Here is a 25,334-nt window from a genome sequence, read left to right as displayed (position 1 = left end):
CCAAGTGATATACAGCCCTCAATTTTCAGCAGGCCCAAAATAAATGTGGAGTTTCTAGACTTGGACACTTTGGAGATAAACAAAACAAGCTAGAAAAATGTCTCAAAAATAAAACTCACCTCAATTTTTGACCCACGGTATCTTCCAAATATCTTGTCACAAAATTTCCAGAAATAGTTTATTCTGGGCTGAGATCCCACTTGGGACCGTTTCAGGTGGCTTGGTTTGGTTTGGTTTAAGTTAGAGAGGTGAGACTAAGGCCATATCTATACTACAGACTTTGGTAGATGCAAGTTACATTAGCCTCAAGCCACTACAGTTAGTATATCACTTGTGCACATGCACATTTGGCTCCTTGCATCAGCACTGCACATTCACCAGGAGTGCCTGTGTCTTCCACAGGGCAGTGCACCATAGGTAGGTATCCCACTGTGCCACTTCCCCTCATCCAGCACACTGTCTTTTGGGAAATGTTGGCAATGCATGGTGGGGCAGAAATGAGTCGCACAGGGCTAACAGGGAGCAAAGGGTCAAGTTCCCATCATCCAACGTTCTCCATCCCATAATGACATCCATATCCCATAATTTTTGTGCCTTCTCAAAAAAAACCCCGCAAACCTGCATGGCGCTTCTTGCTGTCCACCATCTGTGACAGAAGCATGGAGTCCACAGACCTTTGCAGTCATTTAACTTATTTAACTTTGCAAACACAGGAAAAACAATCCTCTGGTATTGGCAGAGCCTCAGGAAGAATCTCAGCAATGGGGGCCATGACAATTTCTTGAAGGACACATTGCTGAAGGGCATACCAAACAACAACTCAAGGTTGTTGGTGGCATTCACAGAGCAGCTAAAGATGGTGGGCCTGAAAAGTGAGCACTGACTGATGGGATTGCATCATAATGCAGGTTTGGGATGATGAGCAGTGGCTACAGAACTTTTGGATGCAAAAAGCCACATTCTGGACCTGTGTGCTGAGCTCCCCCAAGCCCTCCAGCTCAGGGACACCAGAATGAGAGCTGTGCTGAGAGTGGAGAAGCAAGTGGCAATCACAATGTGACAGTATTCAATCCTGGATTTTGGAGTTCGAGAATCCATTATGGGGGCCATTGTCCTGCAAGCATGTAGGGCCATTAATCATCTCCTGCTATGCAGGACTGTGACACTCAGCAATGTGCAGGACATAATGGATGTATTTGCAGCAATCAAGTTCTCGAAAGCAATAGCACACATAGCCTTATTTTGGCACCATCCCACCTTGCCACAGAATACACCAATAGAAAGGGCTACTTTCCCCTGGGTATGCAAGAGTTGGTGGATCACTGAGGATGATTCACCAATATCAGTGTGGGCTGCTCAGGGAAGGTGCATGATGCTTGCATCTTTAAGAACTCAGGACTGTTCAGAAAGCTGCAAGCATGGACATTCTTTTCCAATGGGCAAAGTAGCACTGGCAATGTTGAAATGCCAACAGTGATTCTGGGAGACCTAGCTTACCCCTTGCTTCCCTGGCTCATAATGCCGTACACCAGCTTGACAGAATCAAGGAAAGACTCAACTACTGGCTCAGTTGGTGCAGAATGACAGTTGAATGCTTTTGTGGTAGGCTGAAGGGATGCTGGCTTTGCTTACTCAGTGAGAAAAACATCTCAATGGTCATAACTGCCTGCTGTCTCCTACGTAATATCTATGAGGCAAAGGGGGAAAAGCTGCTGCTGAGTGGAGGGCAGAAGTGGAGCAGCTGTCTGCTGACTTTGAACAACCAGACACCAGGGCCATTAGAAGAGCTCAACACAGAGCTACATGGTTGAGGGAGACCTTGAAAGAGCACTTTAACAGGTAGGCACAGTAATGTGGTGTGGTGGACTATGCTTCACTTGACTGTGAAATTTTGGGAGCTATTAGAAATTATGAAGTACTTGGTGTATATCTATGAATATATCACCGTCTTTTAATACACTTATGAATTATGTGGTGCTTGCTCCACATTTATAATTATTACTGTGTTTTTCACTGACCCTATGTGTTCTGTGGCTTCGTTCAATTACAAATAGTGGGTGCTTTGAGTAGCATTCTGCAGTATATTTTGGGAAGATATAAACATGAATTTATTTCCAATAAATATACATTTATTACATACCACAGTCAGTGCAAAAAAGGGTAATTAAAAATAAATACAATATGAACTTCTAAAATAAATTAATGAAACAGAACTTTAAAATTAAAAATGGTAGAAAACGTTCCTGTCCATTTTGGGAACACTACACATACAGCAGCCGTGACTCTCACAGGTCAGTGTATGTGAAGCTGTGGTTGTCCTTACTGTCTCCCAGTACAGAGTGGTAGGGGTTGGTATGTGGCTGCTAATATCATGTGCTGTGCTTAATTTGTAATGAAAGAGGTACTGGGGCTCAAGCAATTATTTTACTTTCATAACTGACACAGTAAGCCCAGAGTTGCTGGGGCTTTGAACTGCCAAACCTAGAGGGGGTGGAGCTCCACAGATTAAGCACTGGTCATGCGGAATGTCAGAGGGTGTAGAGAAGTGCTAAAAGTGAGTTCTGCATTGACTGCAGAGGGAAGCAAACCACGATTATTGGACCTGGAGGTCAACAACTCTGCAGCATTTGCGTTTGCTGCCTGAGAAGACACATTATGTCCTGGTGCATTTCCCTCTGCTTTTCCTGGGTCTTTTTCTGTCTTCTCTTTCATTTTCCATGCTGTCTGCCATAGTCACCTTCCATGCCCTCTGTTCAGTCTGATCTAGCACTGGCATGCAGGATCTCATTGAACATATTCTCCCTAGTCGTCTTCTTTCTCCTTCTCATCAGCGTCAGGTGTTCCACAAGTGTGGAGGGGGCACCCCTCAAGCCACAACTGCAGAAGCTACAGATAAAACAAGTAGATGAATCATTGGATTTACAGTCACAATAGAAAGGGAAAGATACATTTCAGAACTCCCATCCCTTATTCTCATAAAAGTTTTAAATAAGACAAGCTTATTGCCATTTCAGCTCTTGGAGAGCATCTGCACAGCACTTTCCAGCCCCATCAATGGTCAGTATGGGCTGCCATGGGAGAAGGTGGGGGAGAAAATGTGGAGGGACTTGTTCAGTTGCATGAAACAATAACATTTCAGCCCCTATTTCCATGGGTATGGGTTCAGGGCAATGGCATCAAGTACCGGTACTATTTTCCACAGGTAGTGGTGATTGTAGCTGAAATCTCACTCCTGAGGGTAAAAGAGGCTGAGAGCAAAGCTGCTAGTCTGTTTACTGCAATGGTGCCATCCGAAGTCATTGTGAAGTGGCGTGGGAAAGTGTCCTACCACAGAGGAGGAATTAAGGCTGCCATCCTTTTGGGAGAGGATTGCAGAGTATCTCCATAAAAGTTTCATCAAGATCTCTCAAGAGGATACAAGGAACTTCCCTATCTGTATACATAAAGCATCTTTGCTTCCTTCCCTCCACCCTGCCTAACCATCCAGGGGAATAAAAAGCAGATAACAATTCTATCTCTGTTTGTTTGTACTGCTACCTCCTCTCGTATGAGTAAAACAACGAAAAGTCCTGTAAACTTGGGGTTGGGGATGGCGCCTTCTTGACATTTGAACATTGTAAGAAAAAATGCATGCATGCACTTCCCAGGTTCCTTCTCCTTCATCGGGCTTGTCAGTGCCTAGCTGGCTGCACTGGCTAGGCTGGGGTGGAGTCTTGAAAAGATCCTGACTCATGGCATAGCTGGTTCCTCCCACTCATGTCCTCCCTCCCTCCCTCCCTCCTCCTCACTGTTCTGCTCTACAAACACAGTTACCCTGGTTTAACTAATGACGTATTTCTAAATTGATTTAGTTAAACTGGTCCAACTTTGGGTGGACAGTCTTAAATCAATTTTAAACTGATATAAGTGTGTCTACACTTGGGTTTGCACCAGTTTAACCGAATCAGTTTTTAAATCAATTTAATGTACATCAATACAACTTCCATGAGTAGATAGGAAAATATTGCATGCTGCTTTTTTAGACTTTTCATGCTAAAAGAACAGTAAGTGGTTCTCTTTACACAGTTTGCACAGATTTAATTTATATCTATTTACATTAAACTGGGGCAAAACCCTGTGGCTGCATGTGCACTAAAATGCAGGGAGGTGGATTAACTGCAGTGGTGGGAGAACACCTCCCGTCACTGTTGTAAATGTCTATGTTAAAGCTGCAGCACTGCAACCGTGCCAGTGTAATGGTTTAAATGTGGAGATAGCCTATGTAAAAGTTCTTATTTTGGTTTAAGAGATTTGGTTTTATTTTAATTGAGCATAAAACAGTTAATAATCGATTTAAGCAAAATCAATATAAACCAGGGTTATATTGATTGAAGAGTGCCCAGGCAGCATTTTGTACTGTATTAACTAAATCAATTTTAAATTACATGTTTTCTTAAGCCAGTACAACTTTGCATGTAGATGGGCCCTTTTAAGCATTTTGTATCACTTACTCCCCTTCTTTCTCTGCTACTATGGTCCCCTCTAGTGGTTGATAATTTTCTGCCGTTTCTTTTTATTCCAACAAAAAATGCACAGAAAAAAGGCTTGTAGACTTGTTGCATTAAAATAATGACTGTGGTGTCTGTATCTCTCAAATTCAATGTACATTTGATCCTGTGGGGGCAGCAGGGCTGTTCTATGCTGTTTATTATAAAGGGGGAAACAAGTGGATTTTTTAAAAACATTTACTTATTGTAGCTGGAAATATTTGTATTTTCTCCATGAAGAAACTGAATACTGCTTCCCCAAAGTTAATCCCTTTATCGCTTCTCAGCATATAGTGTACATCCTGCAAAGTGCCAGTCACCTGGGCCTCGAGGAATGGAATACCTAAACGACTTGGATCTTGAACTTCTTGGGGAAAGGTAGGTGAAGAATGGAATACAAGTTCCAGCTATACTATTATTTTCTCTGTCCAAAGAAAGCTGAACTATTGTATTTAATCTATTCTTCTACTGCAGATTTTAAATTAATCTTTTTCCTCCACATAAACTTGGATAATAAAAAAGAGAAATATGGATCATATGTCGAGAGCCAGACTACTTTGTGCACTGATCCTCTTGATTCTCACAAACTAAGCAGGCTGAAGCCTGGTCAATACTTGGATAGGAAATTAAGAAACCTATTCTTAAAATCCAAGGTAATTAGTTTTTATTGCAGTAGGCCAACTCCAGATGAACTTGAAAAACAAAATTAATGCAAGAGAAAAAAGAGCACCAAAAGGAGGAGAGGCTGAAGAGCAGGAAGGAAACATCAATTTTGCATGAAATGTTCTGCGAGCCAACCCAGCCTGACTATTCTGAATCCAAGAATACACTTCTCTAAATACTGACAATATTGCGATATTTCAGTAGACTTCAGATTGACATAAAATTCTGGACAACCATCAATTCAGATTAACCAAAAATGGGTGTGGGAAGGCAATTTCTTTGTACCATCAGTTGTTAGGATGCCTGATGTTTTGAATTTGACACAGAGTTTAACATGCAAGTTCCAAAAGTGTTAAAACATACTAACACAGGGGTGGGCAAACTACAGCCCGCGAGCTGTTTTAAGCCAGCCTGTGAGCTGCACCACGCAGCTCAGCCCTGTTCTGGCACTCCGGTCAGGGCCCTGGATCGAGGGCCGCACCATGTGGCTCAGCCCTGCTCTGGCTTGGGCGCAGGGTTGGGGCCACACCACACGGCTCCCAGAAGCCGTGGCATGGCCTCACTCTGGCTCCTATGCGTTCCAATGGGAGCTGCAGGAGGAGTTCCTGCGGATGGGGCAGCATGCAGAGCTGCCTAGCTGCTCCTCCCCATAGAAGCTGGAGAAGGGACATGCCAGTGCTTCCAGAAGCCGCTTGAGGTAAGTGCTGCTCGGAGCCTGCATCCCCTGAGCATCTCCCCAGGCTCCAGCCCCATGTCCCATCCCTGATCCCCCACCCACTCTCCAAACCCCTTGATCCCAGGCCGGAGCACCCTCCTGCACCCCAAACCTTTCATCCTCAGCCTCACCCCAGAGGCCACGACCCCAGCTGAAAACTGCACCCCTTCCCGCACCCCTGTCCCAGCCCTGATCCCCTTCCTGCCTTCCGAACCCCTCAGTCCCAGCCCAGAGCACCCTCCTATACCCCAAACTCCTCTTCCCAGCCCCACCCAGAGTCTGCATCCCAACCCCAATTTTGTGAGCATTCATGGCCCGCCATACAATTTCTATTCCCTGATGTGGCCTTCAGGCCAAAAAGTTTGCATACCCCTGTACTAACATTTTAATTACATTTTTTAAAAAAAATCCTATACTAAAAGAATGTTAAGGTTGGAAACTCAAGCACTTAGAAGTTAGAAAATAATAGAATTAATGTTATCCATATAACCTTAGTTTGATCTGCTTTCATTAATGTAATAATAGTCTGGATCAGTATGACATAGGAATGTGTGACAAAGAAAGGGATAGTAGAGAGTTCCAGTTCTGTGCCTAACTCACAAGGGAACATCCTTTTTCATCTGCAGTCCTCTGTCTCATTCATCATCCATCCTAAGCCCTGAATGAGGCAGGGGTCCTGTGGCACAAATAACGTCTGATCATGTAATTAAAAACTACATTGTTGTAAAAATATAATGCACTCATACTGGCAAACTTAACACTGTTTTCCTAACGTCTGAGTGTAACCTTTGCAACCATAAGACTCTCTTAACATATTTTTGGTATATAGTTCCCTATTTTTTTAAGCAGGTCTGCGCACTTTCTCTTCAGCGATTGATAACAAAGTGATTGTCAACCATTATAAGTTACCACACAGCACTTCCTATGGAAGCCTATTTTATTCTTTAAAAATATAATAAAACAATAAAAGAGCCTACATGCATATACACAAGTTTACCAGAGATTCCTCCCAACTGTCTTCAACATGGGTTCAGGCATGTGATTCTTTCAACTCCCATCCTCTACTACCCAAAAGAGTCTCTCCAAGGTCACACGTTCATAACAGTCTTGACTGAGGACTAGCACCTAGTCTTATGGGTCCTCACTCACTTATAGGCCAACTCCTTCCAACCCTTCCCTAAGAATTGGGGCCCTCTGTGGACCGGGGTCCTGTCCTTTAGCTGGATCAGGATGAAGCCCCTGGGCCTGTTTAAAATCAGGCTATTTGTCCAAAAATCCTTTTTTTGTCTGTTGGTCCCTGGAGAATCCAGTTTGAACTAGTGTACACAAACCTCCCCAGAGAATGGCTTCAATGGGCTGATAACCAGAGGAATTACATTAGCATTTCCCTCCTCCTAGATGTTACATTCTTTCCACAATAACACATACACAATTGCATTTTTAATATGATGGACCCCAAAGGTATTAAACCTAATTTAATAAGGTTTAATGTAATTCAATGAAATTATATCTTAATTCCATAAAGTTTGTTAAGGATATTGTCAGTCTGTCAAAGGCATACCTAATGGTCCTGGAATTAGACCTGGAAAATATATGTATGGCAAACCTGTAATAAAACTTACAAAAAAGAGTGGATTAGAGAAATTGCTACAGTACCTATGTACTGTATCTCTTCAATTATCACATTCCTAGATTTGTTTTGAATGATTATTTCACTTGCAATTGTTCTAAAGCTTAAAACAATGAACTTTTTTTTTACCATGCTCCTAAAGTGACAGGAAAATTGCTTGGTTCCTAAAAACAGCTTTATAACTATGATTCATTATGGGAAACAGTACTTTGTAGTCGTATTGTTTTTAAAAAAATATCAAAAATAAATGCTGAAATAATGAAAAGCTTATTCATACCCCATATTTTTCCAGTTTAACATTAATTCAGCATGTCTCTATACTGTATTGCATTCAATTAGATTCAAACTGGCAGTTAATGAATAGTGCTTACTGTTGCTTGGTTAAGAAAATAGAGTTTCAAGACTTTAAATGCACATGTTATGAAAATGTGAGGGAAAAGTATCCATGTTTATGGGGGTGTGTGGAGGTGGTACAGCAGCTGGAGTTCTCAGGTGGGATATTGCCTTACTTAGGGCTCCTACACAGCTCACATTGGCACACCACTTGAATAAGGTATAACATGTTTCCCTATCCATGTTGCTGCAGCCATGGTCCTCCTGCCCCATTTCAAATAGTTAATGCCTGGGGGGGAAGGGAGCATTAGGAGTGTACATTCCTCTCAGAAGTCTGCCTATTTCCCAGATGAGTGCAAAAGAAGAGGGGGAAGCTCCTCCTAAACTCCTCCCACTTCTCTCTTTTATGTAGCCCTGCAAGGTCAGGTTAGAATCTGGACCCAAGTGCTATCATTTAACATTCAATCCATCCCTTATGTCTGGAACAACTTTTCCTCTCTTCATTCAAATCTATACTTTCAGTTCCGGGGCTAAAAAATCACCATGTAGACCAGGGGTAGGCAACCTATGGCACGAGTGCCAAAGGCAGCATGCAAGTTCGTTTTCAGTGGCACTCACACTGCCTGGGTCCGGGGGGGCTCTGCATTTTAATTTAATTTTAAATGAAGCTTCTTAAACATTTTAGAAACCTTATTTACTTTACATAAAACAATAGTTTAGTTATATGTTATAGATTTATAGAAAGAGACCTTCTAAAAACGTTAAAAGTATTAGTGGCACGCGAAACCTTAAATTAGAGTGAATAAATGAAAACTCGGCACACCACTTCTGAAAGGTTGCTGACCGCTGATGTAGACCTTTGGCTTCAGGCTGGAGCCCAAGCTCTGGGACTCTGTGAGGGTCTGGTGTTGGTCTCCAGCCTAAGCCTGAATTGCTATACAGCAATTTTTAGCTCCATAGCCTGAGCCCAAGTCAGCTGACCTGCGCCCACCACAGGTCTTTTATCCCTGTAGACGTACCCCCTTAGAACAGAAATGGTATTCAGGTTCTGTTCTTAATAGCAGATGGGGGTGGGGTGCAGATGAGGGTTTTGAGAAAGCAGTACTGAGCCAGTGTCCAGCAGACTTTAAAGTAGTGATTAAGTGGACTGGGAGAGAGTATTTTGATAGAACCCTTGGACACATTTCAGTCTCTGAGATTGGCCCTCATGGCTGCCCTGGTATCTGTTTCTTTTGAGTGAAGCTCTTAAACGTGCTCTGCTAAGCCGACATCCATGAGCAGGGTCCTGGAGACAAGAGAGAGAGGGGAGAGAGGAACTGTGTGATAACAGGTGTCAGTATTCCCTGGAGTCAGAGAAACTGCAGCTGTTTGCCTGAAATAACAAGATGAGATGACAGCTTGGCTGAGGGTAGGTACAACAGGACTGCTAAATGCATAGAATCATAGAAGAATCATAGAAGATTAAGGTTAGAAGAGATCTCAGGAGGTAATCTAGTCTAACCCCCTGCTCAAAGCAAGACCAAACCCAACTAAATTATCCCAGCCAGGCCTTTGTCAAGCCAGGCTTTAAAAACCTCAAAAGATGGAGATTCCACTACCTCCCTAGGTAACCCATTCCAGTGGTTCACCACCCTCCTAGTGAAATAGTTTTTTCCTAATATCCAACCTAGACCTCCCCCGTTACAATTTGAGACCAATTGCTCCTTGCTCTGTCATCTGCCACCACTGAGAACAGCTTAGCTCCATCCTCTTCGGAACCCCACTTCAGGTAGTTGAAGGCTGCTATCAAATCCCCCCTCACACTTCTCTTCTGCAGACTAGACAATCCCAGTTCCCTCAGCCTCTCCTTGTAAGTCATGTGCCCCAGCCTCCTAATCATTTTTGTTGCCCTCCGCTGGACTCTCTCCAATTTGTCCACATCATTTCTGTAGTGGGTGGCCCAAAACTGGACTCAATACTCCAGATGTGGCCTCAACAGTGCCGAATGGAGAGGAATAATCACTTTCCTTGATCTGCTGGCAATGCTCCTACTAATGCTGCCCAATATGCCGTTAGCCTTCTTGGCAACAAGGGCACACTGTTGACTCATATCCAGCTTCTTGTCCACTGTAATCCCTGGGTCCTTTTCTGCACAACTGCCGCTTAGCCAGTTGGTCCCCAGCCTGTAGCAGTGCATGGAATTCTTCCATCTTAAGTGCGGGACTTGTTGAACCTCATCAGATTTCTTTTGACCCAATCCTCCAGTTTATCTAGGTCACTCTGGACCCTATCCCTACCCTCCAGCATATCAACCTGACCCCCCAGCTTAGTGCCATCTGCGAACTTGCTGAGGGTGCAATCCATCCCATCATCCAGCTCATTAATGAACATGTTGAACAAAACTGGCCCCAGACTGACCTCTCGGGCACTCTGCTTGACACTGGCTGCCAACTAGACATTGAGTCGTTGATCACTACCCATTGAGCCTGATGATGAAGCCAGCTTTCTATCCACCTTCTAGTTCATTCATCCAATCTATACTTCTTTAACTTGCTGGCAAATTCCAGACTTTAAAACCATATTTTCAGTATATACACATAACTCCTTACACAGTATCTGTACATACATTTCACAATGATATTAATGATCATGTGTCTGTCAAAGTTGGTATTCACCCACTAAAGCTTATGCTCCAATACATCTGGTAGTCTTTAAGGTGCCACAGGACTCGTTGCTTATTAATGATCAGTGTGACCCTCAGTTTTAAGACCTCACTTGCTGAAGCAGGATGTACATAGCAGAATCAAGATAACTGTAACTCTCTTGCCAGCTGGCATTAAGGGTTTCTTAGTCACATTCACATTAGGGAGTACCAGAGGAAGTCCTGACAAGTAACCATGTGTCAGAGAGCACAAGGGCTGACTGGGCAGTCTATGGAGGGAGGTCAGAGACCAGGTCAATGCTGTGGGCAGGTGTGTGTGGAGGTGGGAAGACATGAAAAATGTTTTAAAAGTGCATGTGTAACTCTGGCCTCCTTTATCCTTAACATCCATCTCAGTCACCCTGCTATGAGCTAGAAAGTTTCCTGCAGAAGCCTATCACGGATACTCTGGCCTCAGGTGGTTCTGGGAAGTGGCCTGGGAAAGGCTGGGGCAGAGTCAGGCTCGCCTGGTGCCGTGCACGACACCAGAGGACACTCCACTTCCTGTCCCAAATTGCGGACCTGCTTCCTCGGGCCCTGCATGGAGATGGGGGATCAGAGGGAGCCCGGCTATGTCCTGAGCATTTCAGGAAGCGGTTCGGACTCTCTCTGCCTATCAGGTCGGTAACCCTTTTAAGCTCCCCCGTTCAGCGCGTCCCCGCACCGGGAGGGCTTGTGTGTAAAAGGCGCCCAGGCCCGGCTCGGTCGTTGTCGGCCAGCAGCACCTGGCACCACCAAATACGCGGCCTGTGTGAGCGAGGGGACGGGCACCCGGGGCCGTGCGGGGCGGGGCTTGTGGAGGCGGAACCCGAGGCCCTGGGAGAAGCCAAGGCCATGCGGGGCGGGGCCTGTTTGAAGCGGGGACAAGGGGCGGAGTCTGGGGGCGGCGGGGCCGCGCCGGCAGCGATGAGGGCGCGCGAGCAGGAGCTGAAAATGGAGAGCGACGTTCTAGACGCGCTGGAGGCTTTGGGGTGAGTGTGCGCGGGGGCGGCCTCTTGCCCTCGCAACCTCCGGCACCGCCGGGTCTGTCTGTGCAGAGGCGACACGGGCCCCGTTTGCTGGGGGTAACACTCGGGCCCCGCAGCTCCACTGCAGCAGCCGGCGCTGGATCCTCGGCGCCGCAGTCCCTCGCTTCAGCCCCCGAAGCCTTGTGAGCAGCTCGGCCTCCGCCAGCGCTGCCCGCCTGCGGCGGGGGCTGCTCCTGCAGGACTCGGGGGCGCCTGCTCTGGCGTGTCCCTTGTATCGAGAAATGGCCCCCAGCCGGGATCTGGGGTGGGCGGGGGAGCGAGAGTGGGAAGAAGGGGAAACTGCGGCGGAAGAATCACCCACAAGGAGATCCTTGGGGGCCAACGGTCTGTGTTGATTCAAAGAGTTGTGCGCCCCCCCCCCCGCCGGCAGTGTGGGTGAGAAGGGGTAGAGACGCTGTTGTCCCCCCTAGGAAGGACCGACCCTTTGGAGGGGGCCGCGTGGCGGGGGGAGGTGTGGGGATGGGGATGGGAGCAGTGGGCACACAGGCTCGAGGGACGGGTGCAGGGACTTCGTAAACCATAGTACGTGTGTGTGTTAAGTCGGGAGGTCTGGGTGTTTTGTGCTTATCCTGTCAGAACCTTATTTTGAAAGGGGAAGAGGGCTAGAGTGCCAAGAATAAAAGAAATATATCAATCATGATAAGGGATTCCATTAAATGACTACTGGAAGACTAGAACTCAATAAGTGTTAAATGCTCCAAATAGGGGATGTGTATTTTTCTCCAATGTATTCATTAAACTTTGCCTTCCTTAAAGTAAGTGCTACTGCATTCCGTTTCTTGGGAATAATTCTGAGTATAGGGTCCCCGTCCTGCAAGTTGGTCCGTGTGGGTGGAAACTTGGACTCAAGAAGAGCCCTATTGAAGTCAGTGGGGCTGCATACCGGCACTTACAGTGCACTTCTCAGAAGTGGGCCCTAAGATTTCAAAATAACCCTTTCTTGATACAGACACTATCAGTAATACAATCACATAAATTGGTAAAATCTTGGATGTTTCATAGAGAATATAGTTAGATCATATTCTATGAAAAAGCAAGAATTCCTTTGTTTTACTACCTATTTGACTCATATTTAGAGTTAATCGTTTAATGGTTTTGAACATACTAGGATAGTGAAAACTATATATATTTATTTCTCCCTCAAGTGTAATCATGAAATAGAGATTTCAGATGCATATCTCGTGGAAGAGGGAAGCGTTACACTAACCCTCTATATCTGTAAAGCTAGAAATGATGGCAAACATTGTTAGCTTGCATGAGATTACGAAAAGGCAATGAAGATATTTCTTCTGTTCTATATAAGTTCTATGTATGTGGTATCTGAGCACCTATATGCTATTAGCCCAAGCAAGAACTAAAGGAGAAATCTATTCAGCATGGCCTTTTACTTGGTACAGAAATTAATCGAGAACCGAGTCCCACAACAATAGAACATATCCTGAAAAAACCTAGGTCCTGTGAACTATGCTAGAGATAATGATTTGAAGAAATTAAAATAAGGGTGAGTTTACGGTGTAATTTTAAAAATTGCAATGAGAACTGTTTTTAAACATTTCCCTATAGTATCTGTACCCCAAAAGGTTGCAGCACCAAGAAACTGAAAGTGAGCAAAATGAAAGAGATTTCATTTGTTTTTGTCGTCCAAACTCAGGGAAATGCAGAAACTAAACAGGCATAAATAATGAGAAGTATATTTGATTTTCAGATTACTTCAAATTACTAGCAATTAAATAATAGGTAAAACAGTTTTCTTTACAACTTTTTTTTAAATTGACTAAGTCCATTTAAATTGTATCCTTATTTTATAATCTCTTCAGCATAGTCCAAATCTTAAATAAAAGTATAAATACAATGTCTATGTATCACAGATATGTAAAACACTTAAATACATTCTGCCTTGTCAGAAGATTAACATTACTGCTGCATAACTTCTTTTACAATATTTAACATTTAGGAAAATTTGTAAGATCTGTGAAATATGTATTCAGTGATTCTAAAAATTGTAATTGATTAATCCGGTTTCTAACTACTATGAAGCAACTTATCTGAAAATAAATTTAAAATCCCGGTGCTGTATTCATCAAACTTTTTTTTTTTATACTGGTATTTTTTTTTTTCCCCTGTTCAGGTATAAAGGTTCCCTGTTAGAGGAGGAAGCACTTAGCAAAGCAGTAGAAAATGGATTATCTTCACCAGACTTTTCTGAGCTTTGTGTTTGGTTAAGTTCTGAAATAAAATCAGTGTGTGACCTGGAAGAAAGCATCACTTCAACAGCTGGTATTTCCACAGAATTTGAACTTTAATTTATTGAAATAATGTAGTGGTTGCTTAAGACTGTTTGTTTATAATTTATGTTTTGTTTACTAATAACCTTGTAATCTTAGTCAAAGAAACAGTATTGATGCTTAGGAGTAAGATAGTTATAGTAAAGAACAAACCCAAGGGTAAAACTCATGTGTTGGTGTGTTCTGTTTTTAACTGTTTAAAATTTTCTCAATTCTTTTAAAACATCCTTACTATAAAAAGGCATTTACATACAACCTACACTTTTATATTTAGACTTTATATTTTCGTGATGAAATGATAAAACAATATGTATGTACCTCGTTTAGTTAAGTTTTCCCTCCATAACTTGTTTGTGTGAAAACATCCTGCGAGGTAGACTCATAGACATTAAGGCCAGAAGGGACCATCATTATCACCTAGTATGACCTTCTGCTTGTTGCACGCTACAGACTTCTTCTGCCTACTCCTGTAATAGACCTATAATCACTGGCTGAGTTACCGAAGGCCTCAAATCATGAAAATCCTCCATTACAGAGAATCCACCATTTATGCTAGTTTAAATGGGCAAGTGACACATGCCCCATACTGCAGAGGAAGGTGAAACCCCAGAGGAAGGTGAAACCCCTGCGCTCTCTACCAATGTGACCTGGGGAAAACTCCTTCCTAACCCCAAATAAGGCAGTCAGTTACACCCCAGTCATGTGGTCAAACCTGCCAGCCAGCCAGCTGGGAAAAAATCCCCTCTAGTAACTCAGAGCCCTCCCTATCTAGTGTCCCATGGCTGTTGGAGATATTTGCTACTAGCAGTTGCAGATCGGCTATATGCCATTGTAGGCATCATACCACTCTCCATAAACTTATCAAGCTCAGTCTTGAAGCCAGTTAGGTTTTTTTTACCTCCACTACTCCCCTTGGAAGGCTGTTCCAGAACTTTCCTCCTCTGACGATTAGAAACCTTTATCTAATTTCAAGCCTAAATTTATTGATGGCCAGTATGTAACCATTTGTTCTTATCAACACTGACACTTTAAATAATTTTTGTCCATCCCTGGCATTTATCCCTCTGATGTATTTATAGAGAAAATCATATCTCCCATCAGCCTTCTTTTGATTAGGCCAGTGGTTTTCAACCTTTTTTGAATTTGCAGGCCCCTAAAAAATTTCAAACGAAGATGCGGACCCCTTTGGAAATTTTAGAGTCTGTGGACCCCAGGGGTCTGTGGACCACAGGTTGAAAACCACTGGGTTAGGCTGAACAAACCAAGCTCTTTGAATCTCCTCTCATAAGGTAGGTTTTCCATTCCTCTGATCATGCTAGTAGCCCTTCTTTGGTCCTGCGATCAATCAATAGACCTAGGTCTTTCTCCTCCTCTGTTACTTCCAGTCAGGTCTCCAGTTTATAGCAAAAACTTCTGTTGTTAGTTCCTAAGTGCATGACCTTGCACTTTGCACTATTAAATTTCATCCTATTACTATGATTAGGGCCCTACAAAATTCACGACGATGAAAAACGGGTCACGGACCGTGAAATCTGCCTCCCTTCCCCCCGTGGAATCTGTATAGTATAGGGTAAAAGCACACAAAAGACTAGATTTCACGGGAGAGACCCAGCGTTTCTCAAATTGGGGGTTCTGACCCAAAAGGGAGTTGCAGAGGAGTCACAAAATTATTTTAGGGGGTTGCAGTATTACTTCTGCACTGCCTTCAGAGCTGGGTGGCTGGAGAGCAGTGGCAGTTGGCCAGGTGCCTAGCACTGAAGGCAGCACCCTGGCAGCAGTGGCGCAGAAGTAAGGGTGGCAATAACATACCAAGCAATCCTTACTTCTGCGCTGCTGGTGGCGGTGGCTCTGCCTTCAGAGCTGGGCTCCCAGCCAACAGATGCCACTCTCCAGCTCCAGCAGCAGTACAGAAGTAAGGGTAGCAGTATTGCAATCTCTCCTTCCTCTTCTCCCCCTTCTCCCAACTCCTTTTGGGGTCAGGACCCCTACAATTACAACACCATGAAATTTCAGATTTAAATAGCTGAAATCATGAAATTCACTATTTAAAAAACCCCATGACAATGAAATTGACCAAAATGGACTGTGAATTTAGTAGAGCCCTAACTATGGTCTGTGATTTATGATATAAAAATGACAACCATGTTGTTATGGTTTGAAGGGAATGTAAACTGCTAGTCCACTTCAATTGATTGTGTTGGTTACTTGGAGGATCATTATAGCCTTCTCTTCTGGTTTTGAAATATGCAGGTGGTGTTTCTTCTAATTTAAAATTGTTGCTTATTTACGTATAGGACTCAGTTTTTAATTTAAGATAACAGCAAGTCCTGTTGGATTGGTCTCTACCATAAACTAATATGTTATGTTTAAACTTGTAATTATAATTAATTTTCTTAATAACAAATTTGAGTTTAAAATAAAATTAAAAAACATTGAATTTTGCAATGATCTTTCTTTTTTTCTTATTTTCTTAAGGTGGGGAAGATGTAGAGAGCTTCCAGCTTGAGATTAGTGGTTTTTTAAAAGAAATGGCTTGCCCATATTCAACACTTGTGTCTGGAGATATTAAGGACAGGTTAAAAAAGAAAGAGGACTGTCTTAAACTCCTGTGTAAGTTGTGACAATTTTCCATCTTGCAATAATTTTGTTTTTTGTAAGCTCTTTGTCCTCTTATTTAATGTTTTGCATATTTCTCATCTCTAACATCGTTTATGTTCCACATTTTTGGTTGCTTATCTTCCGCTGTCTTCAGTGTTGATATTTCTTTTGCCTCATATTTGTCTTCACAGTTATGTTCTGAAGCCCTTGATCTATAAGTATAACTCAGTGGCAGTTTTGTGCAGTAATTAAGAATACCCAATAGTCTTTAGAGTTCAAGTGGCATAGAAAATACTAGTTGTTTAACATCAGTGATGCTCTACCTCCCCCATTCTGAGTGTCAGAATACACTGTTTTCTGGTTGCTAATTATATTACACACCAAAAACTGTGTTTAAAGAATATTAACTTTTCAAAGTCAAGCATGCAAAAGTTAGAAAATACCAGCATAAATGTTGCCTGTGCATCTGTATGTGAGTGCTTTAGCTGAGATTAAAGTAGCTAAGATATTTGAAGATTCCATCAGCACTGAGCATGCTGCAGCCATTCATAGTTCCTGTGTGTCACCAGACTGTACATGTGCCATCCCAACAGAATAACTGCAAATGCTCCAGCCTGGAGATACAGGGAAGAAGCTGGACTTTCCCTGTAACAGCTGCTTCAGGTTAGGTATCGCAGTGAAACTGAGAGCAGGGAGTCTGTCTCTCTCCTGTGCTCTCAGTGACCTCCCTGCTGGCACTTAGGTAGCGTGGAGGAAGAAACTGCCTGACTCAAATGTAATGGGGACGAGAGCTGGACCTGTGGGGCAGGGAGATATGTTGGGATAAGGAGCCCGAGAGACTGGCTGGACAAGGAGGCTGGCACTGGAAGCACAGTGATACGTGTGTGGAGGGAAAGCTTGAACTGGTTGGACATAGAGATTCAGATTGGGACTTAATTTTTAACTTTTAAGTGTAGACCAGGCCTGAGGTTGCAAAGTCAAGTGCTCAAAAGTTAGGAAATGCTAGAAATAAGCTTGTCTGTCAACCTTAATTCATGCTGTATAGATTATGATACACTCTTTAATGACATGATCGCGTAGGCAACCTTAGTTTTCACCTTTCATGACTTATGAACTCAGCTTGAAAGACTTCAGCCCGGACGATTAAAGTTTGGCAAAGTTTTATAAACAACTGAAAACGGGGTCTTGTAATGTGACATGTTAGGCAATCTTAATAGGTGGCACTGCCAGTTTCACATATAAGGGCAATATTTTGAGGATTTCTAGAGGAAATATAACTCGCTTATGATGAATCTGAAAAAATTATAAGAAAATCCCATATTAGAGAAAAACAGAATTATATTGGTAGTCTTTGTCAGGAAGGAAGTAGGCCTCTTCCCAAAAAACTGAGTACCAACCAATTACATGCTTATAACTCTTTCTAATTAGTTTGAATAAAATAGTAACTCTTTGGTATTTTTCATTAAATTTGCAGACTCTGCCTACTCCTTTTCTGTTATGTTTCTATTACATGTATGTTTTATTTACTATGAGAATACAGGCACAAAAATATTTAAGATGTCTTAAAAATGCTATTATGACACTTTTTTTTTCTCTCTAGTATTTTTAAGTACAGAGCTTCAAGCTTTACAGATTTTGCACAGCAAGCAACTTAAAAGTTCTCATTTGGAAAAGAATAATGAAATCTATCAGGAAGTGCAAACTCTCTGTGACTCGCTGGGCCTATCAAAGCCATCATCTTCTGACATTCCTCTCTTGTTAAGCGACGTGGAGTCAAAGGTACAGAATTTTTAATCTTTAAATATTCTTTTAGTGTATGTCTTTTAAGTGTGAGACCCAACATTCTAGTTCATTAAAGTCCTGTCCAACTAGCACAAAGGTATTCTGGTTTTGAAAATTGTTCAACCCTGTATTTATGTGCCAGATGCACTAAAGATTCTTATGTCCCTTCATGCTTCAACTACCATTCCAGAAGACGTGTCCATGCTGATGATGGGTTTTGCTTGATAACAATCCAAAGAAGTGGGGACCGACACATGTTCATTTACATCATCTGAGTCCGATGCCACTAGCAGAAGGTTGATTTTCTTTTTTCATGGTTTGTCTTGTGTAGTTTCCGCATCGGAGTGTTGTTCTTTAAGACTTCTGAAAGCATGTGCCACACCTCATCCTCTGAGATTTTGGAAGGCACTTCAGATTCTTAAATCTAGGTGAAGTGCTGTAGCTATCTTTAGAAATCTCACACTGGTACCTTCTTTGCATTTTGCCAAATCTGGAGTGAAAGTGTTCTTAAAATGAACAACAGGTGCTGGGTCATCATCTGAGACTGCTATAACATGAAATATATGGGGAGACATATATTCTTCCCCAAGGAGTTGAGTCACAGATGTATTTAATAATTATTTTTTAAAGAGTGTCGTCAGCATGAAAACATGTCCTGTGGATTGGTGGCCGGAGCATGAAGGGACATATCAATCTTCAGCATATCTGGCACAAAAATATCTTGCAATGCTGGCTACAAATGTGTCATGTGAACGCCTGTTCACACCTTCAGGTGACACTGTAAATAAGAAACGGGCAAGACTACCTCCTGTAAATGTAAACAAACTTGTTTGTCTTAGCGATTGGCTGAAAAAGGAATAGGACTGAGTGGATTTGTATTCTAACCTTTTACATTGTTTTGTTTTTGAGTGCAGTTATGTAACCAAAAAAAAACTACATTTGTAAGTTGCACTTTCACGATAGAGATTGCCCTATACTACTTGTATGAGGTGAATTGGAAAAATATTTATCATTTTTACAGTGCAGATATTTGTAATAAAAATAATATAAAGTGAGCACTGTACACTTTGTATTCTGTGTTGTAATTAAAATCAGTATATTTGAAAATGTAGAAAAACATCGAAAAATGTTTAATAAATTTCAATTGGTATTCTATTGTTTAACAGTGCGATTTAAACTACGATTAATTTTTTTGAGTTAAACCCATGAGTTATCTGCAATTAATCGACAACCCTACTTATTTGCTATCTCTTTTTAATCAACTGTTTTCTCCCTGGTTCTCAAAATCAGTAAGATTTATGGGCAACTAGCCCAGCCAGCAGATCTCTGTAAAATTCAAAAAACCTCACGTACGGTATGTCTACACAGGGATCAAAACCCCACGGCTGGCCTGTGCCAGCTGACTCGGGCTTGGCTAAGGGACTGTTTAATTGCAGTGTAAATGTTCAGGCACGGGCCTGTGAGGTGGGAGGGTCCCAGAGCCCAAACCTGAACGTCCACACTGCAGTTAAACTGCCCTATGAGCCTGAGACAGCTGGGATGGACCAGCCATAGTGTCTAATTGCAGTGTATGCATACCCCTAGTCTGATTGCTTAAATCATGTTGTCAAAGTTGTAAGAGACAACAAAAGAAATCTTTTCAAGCGAATAATTTTAAACCTACATTTTCAGCTCAGGATCATTACTTTGAATGTTTAGTACACACACAGCTGCTAGTACTAAACATTCCTATGTACATCTGTGTGCCATAATGAAAAGTTATACAACAGCATTAAAAGACCACTTCACTAGAAGTCCATTCAGGTTCACTTAGCACTAACAACTGCACTGCATCTGCTGGTTTTACTGTAAAATTCAAGAGGAATCCTGGATTCTAATTTAGTTGAAAAGGCCTTTGAAAAACCATTTCACACTATTAATACTCAATTTAGCAATGGGTATTACGTGAAGATAAAATTCATCACATTCCCAGCTGGTTAACTATCAAGTGTAATTCTATATGACCCTTGACTAGTCCCTGTCATTTTTTTTTCAGTAGCTCAATATAAGCACTTTTAAAATTTAGATTTGGCCTATATGCTGAAAAAAAAAAATGGAGAAGTATTTAATGTCAAATGAAAATTATTTCATAATTCTGCCATAAAAGGGAGGTTGTCTGAAGTGGCTAGGCAAGAGCATGTAGGGTAAACAGTTTCATCCTGTAGTTAGGCAGACTGCTGCAAGCCCTGTAGTCTGAACTGCAATTTGTGTGTGTGTGTGTGTGTGTGTGCGCGCGTACACACACTTTATTTCTCTCTCTCATTCATATATAATATATATATAAAAATAATATAAGACGTGCACCACATCTGATATCATCACTGAAATAGTTACACAACATAAGACTGATTCATGAGGAGCTCTCGTGGAAGGCCTATATTGCTCTAGTTTTGAAACAAAAGAACCCGTCATTCTGAATGTTGAGCAGAGCAACAGGTGTGTGTATACGTATATGTATATATCTGACAGAATGGGTTTAAAATAAGGAATACAGCAAATATACATCAGACTCTTATATCTCCCAGGTCTATATCTGGCAAACATGAAGGTTTTTTCCCCCAAAGAGATATCCTTTGTCTGCACTGATGTATAAAAATATTACTGCTGTAACTTTTATGTAGCAGATACCGAAACAAACAGAAAATTCCAATGCAAACTTTTCTTTTTATGTGAAAACTATTTGGTACTTCTCTTCCAAAATTCCTGCCAATTCAGCAATGAATGGATACCAGCTATGCTTGCTTTGGGGCCTTCATAAGTATCAAAACTAGTGTATTAATCCATTGTGCCAGATTCTATGCAACTATTAAGAATTAATGGTGCAATTGTATCTTCACATACTCATTTTATACATTTTAAAGTTTTCCTTGTCCCAACGCTTGTAGAAATATTGTAGAATCTTTATGCGTCTTTGATTTATACCCCCAGGGCCTCACAATTTGTCCAGCTTTTGCTTGACTTTTTTGTGTGCATGGAACTTTTAAAACTTATGAAACAGTTATAGGCTTAAAGGAAAGGAAGAAAGCAGATTTAACGCATGGGATTTTTAATTGGTAGGTACAGGATAACTGCATATTTTAAAACGTAATAGATTTTAGTGTAATAACCAGAAACTTGGCTGTATCTTTTTAAACAGTAGAAAAACAGATCAAATGATTCAGTGACTAACATATTTACGAAAGGATACAAATAATCTCAGAATTGCCCTAGAAATGCACATTGGTGACAATGACATTGTAAAAATATCTCTTAATTAGTCAATTGTGTGCTTCTGCAGCTATGACTTCTGGAATTATGATGGATCGGTTGTCTTTTAGGACTTGGATTTATTCATCTGTTTAAGTACACAACAACCATATGTTGAGGTTGCTTTCATAATGCATGTTTCTAAATTTGCTTTAAAGGGTATGTCTTCATGGTAGAGTTAGCCTAGGCTCTTATCTGGGTATTTCTGTTAACCGCTCTCAGTTCCACATGCAAAATACTGGAGACATGCGTTTATTGGTGCTGTCTATTCAGGTTTGCTGGCTTGTTTGGGACAGTAGACTAAAGCATGTGTGCTGCTTTCACGCTGGCTGGTAACCCAACCAGTTTGCAGTGAGAACCTGTGCTAAAGCACATGTGTGCTGATAGTTGTCCAGTGCCTTCTCCCGAATTCCCCTGTGTGCCCAGACAACAAACAAATTCTCCCACAACTCACTGGGAAAGAATCACAGAGCGATTCCACTTGTAGCAGCACAAAGAACCATCGGATATGCCCCCAAAAGGCCTAGTGACACACATGGGTGAGTAGAGCACCAGCGAGGACACAGTAACTTGTGTATGGCTTTGTAGTGTGGCTGCTCATGCCCAGACTCTGTTGATAGTGGTGCTGCTGCAGTGTAGGCATACCCAAATGTTACTGCTATTTAAATTAATGTTGCTGAATTATAAAGTTGACTCTGGATGGAAGTCTGTATGTATTCTTTTAAAATCACGAAAGTGTGCTATAGAAGTTAGAGAAATTTTCACAGCTCATCGTTTTAATCTCCCAGCCAATACAAGGTTGTTCCCTCTAGAACATCTTACAGTTTTTGGCTAGTTTCTTATAAACAATGGGGCAACTGATTTTGAGGACACTGTTCCTGATGTTTAAATTGTCTGTTGCTTAGTTTCATTGCATATGGTATAGTCTACCTTTGTGTGTTGTCTGTAAATATTAAGAGAGTTGTCTCTCTCCTTCCTCCCTTGATATTGCTAAACCATATGCATTTAGCACTTCTTAATCTTTCCTCATGAGTCCATTCCTCCAACCCACTTCTCCTTGTTCCTGTTTTCTAGATTCCCTATTATGTCTCAATCTTTATGCTAGTGATAGGTGCATGGAGCTGACCTGAGCATTCCAATTGTGCCTGTCCTATATTGAGCATATTATCTGTGTTTATGGCTTCTTCCTAACGATTGTTGGATTTGGAGCCAAGAATTATAGTAGTAACCCTGTCCCATTGCAAATTCATGTCTGATTTGCTGTTAACTCTCATTTCTAGGTCTTTTTCAGCATCAGTGCTTTCCAGGTTTTTTCTTTCCCACATTATGCTTGTTTTAAATTTTTTCTTTTTCCTCTCAGATGTCTGGGTTTGTATTTTTTCCAAAGTGAATCTCACTTTGATACATTTTGCTTTTCTTTGTGATCTCATTAGAGCATTTAAAATTTAATTTCTGTCCCCAGCTGTGTGTGTGCGCAACTTCTTCTTTCAGTGTCATTTCTAATTGTCATTTAATGTGCTTCTTGTTCCCTCTTCCCATCGATCCGTGCAGTTCACCAGCTCTGCTACCGCAAAGGTTGTTACTTTGCTATTTATTAACTTTAGTTCATGACCTTTCAGCCATTTTTCAAGTCCCATGGTAGTATTTATTTAAGCCAATTTGACTTTTGAGGCAGATGTTGTGATATGGTATACAAATAGTTTACTAACATCCAGGCACTGTGGCCAGGCCCTTGGCTATGGCTGAGAAATGCGCAGCTCATGCTAGTATATGAACACATCGCTTGAAATTCTCCTGATCTTGGTATGGATATACATCATAATAGTCACCCTGTTAATTTGGACAAGCCAGAAGTTGGCTGTAAATTATGCAGGCTGCTGATGCCCTCAAGGAGCCAGTATAGCAGATGGGGGATCAGTGGGGTATAAGGAAGCCCTGGCCATGTCCTCTTTTCTTATCCATAGTCTCAATGTGAGCAGCACTGGGGAGGGGGTGGCAGAGGAGATTCTAAACCACTAGAGGATTACCTTCTACTATCTAGCAGGCCATTTTGTGCTGGAGTCAAACTAGTAAGTTTCCAGACAGTTTTCTACTCATTTTGGTGTGTTCTTGGTTAACAATCTGTTGTAGGCGAAATTACAATTTGAAGAAAATTACTTGAGTGCTTTCTGTCTGTATCACTGATGATGTATGGGAAAACAAACACAAAATGCCATATTTTTCAAAAGAAAAGTAGTGGAAAGGTTCTTGCTCTCCTCGGGCTATATAAACACTCATATGAGACATACTGAACAGAAATTTTCCTCTTGGTTTTGTTGACACCAAGAAAAATAAAACCATGAATCAGATAGGAAAAGAGGGGAATGAATTAACTCACTTAAAAATATTGCTACTAAAATAGGTTTCTTAATGCATTGATGATGCTGTAGATTTTGATTCCCAGTGATAGCCTAAAGCTTCTTCTTAACAATTATTGCCAAGATCCTGTAATGTATATAAAATATGGCAGCTCTCTACCCTCTGACAGAAAGGTCTAGGATTGTTGGCGTTTTAGTGGAAAGAGAATTTGGAATTTATCCTTATACCATGTATCTTCTACAAATGCCTGAGTGTGTACATGCAGATAATTTCAGCCTTGAGGAAATGATCTGTTGGTTTGCCTTGGGTCTAGGGTTATAATGGCATCCTTTCTTAAACTCATGAGATGCCATAATTATCCTTCATAGAGTGTAAATTGCATCATTTCTAGCTTTATCTTCATTTGTTTATTTAGACAATAATCATCCACTGTTTTGTTTTAAAAAAGAAAAATTAATGAGGGTACCGTGTCTTCTCAAAGAATCCCAAGTTTACGTCCTAAATTTGTTATGGACTATACAGTTTTGATACGCAGACTCCTGCATAAAGGATCAAACATTTCAATGACTGCCCATATAATTTCTACATGACTTTGAGGCCAGTTGAAGAACTGCACATGAAGAAAACAGCTGAGTGAAGAGGGAAGTAATATCAAGGTGGTATGGAACAGTTTACTATGATGAAAGGGATGATGCAGATAGAGCAGTTAGAAGGAAGGTAGAGGGGAGCATAGAGAACACAAGGGGAAATAAGAAACTAAAGGCAGAAATTTAAGCAGGGGTGGTGCTGGTCAGACCTCTGAAGATAAGGATGTAGAATTGGATACAGAAGAACGGTAGTAATGGGATTCAGAGACAAGTGGCAAGACAAGATCTTTACCTACTACTTTTAATACTAGCGCTTATCTTTAGCTTTATATATGAGGTAGTTGCTCCCAAAATATTTCACTTCACAATTGCTGATGGGTCATTTGGTGCTGGGTTTCCTTGTTTCCAGCTGCTACATTGCATTAGATAGCTAAAATACTTCACTCATTCTAATTTTCACTGTAAGTAATTGTCTCATTGGTAAGATGTGGTCCCTGCTTTGAAAATATTTGAGACTTCCTTTTACAAGGGATGTTAGCAAGCTAAAATATCCTAGTCTAATTTTATATGAAGATATTGAACACCCCATAATAGGACCAATTTTTGGTAAAAACTTGTGCTGAAGTACGTTTGGGAGTATGAGTTGTTTTCTGAGAAGGGTATGTGTGTTCATGTGTTTTGTTTCAGATCAAGGACATTCTTTCAAAAGTTAAAAATACCCATGTAGGGAAACCACTGCTAACAACACCTTTGAATCCTGATCAGACGGTAAAACTCCTCTCCGTTTTACTTTTCTTATTTCATATAATGGGCAAAATTAATGCTGGTGACCTTACTTTTCTGGCTTTTCATACTTGTTTTGCA

At 41.5% G+C, this 25,334-nt stretch overlaps 1 protein-coding gene across 1 annotated transcript in view; it reads left to right on the top strand.

Moving 5' to 3' along the window:
• The first annotated feature begins 11,428 nt into the window (after positions 1-11,428).
• The window catches only part of FAM98B (family with sequence similarity 98 member B), a 31,569-nt gene continuing 17,663 nt past the window's right edge, over positions 11,429-25,334 (top strand). Inside the window, exons 1-5 of the mRNA XM_050954856.1 lie at positions 11,429-11,518; positions 13,704-13,852; positions 16,336-16,470; positions 18,059-18,237; positions 25,158-25,238. Coding sequence (XP_050810813.1) covers positions 11,454-11,518; positions 13,704-13,852; positions 16,336-16,470; positions 18,059-18,237; positions 25,158-25,238 — 609 coding nt within the window. The 5' untranslated portion in view covers positions 11,429-11,453. The remainder of the gene's footprint in view (positions 11,519-13,703; positions 13,853-16,335; positions 16,471-18,058; positions 18,238-25,157; positions 25,239-25,334) is intronic.

Source organism: Gopherus flavomarginatus, chromosome 5 (assembly GCF_025201925.1).
Source record: "Gopherus flavomarginatus isolate rGopFla2 chromosome 5, rGopFla2.mat.asm, whole genome shotgun sequence".
Taxonomy (NCBI): domain Eukaryota; kingdom Metazoa; phylum Chordata; order Testudines; family Testudinidae; genus Gopherus; species Gopherus flavomarginatus.
The sequence above is the reverse complement of the archived record's forward strand: the minus strand, read 5'-3'. Positions and strand labels throughout refer to the sequence as shown.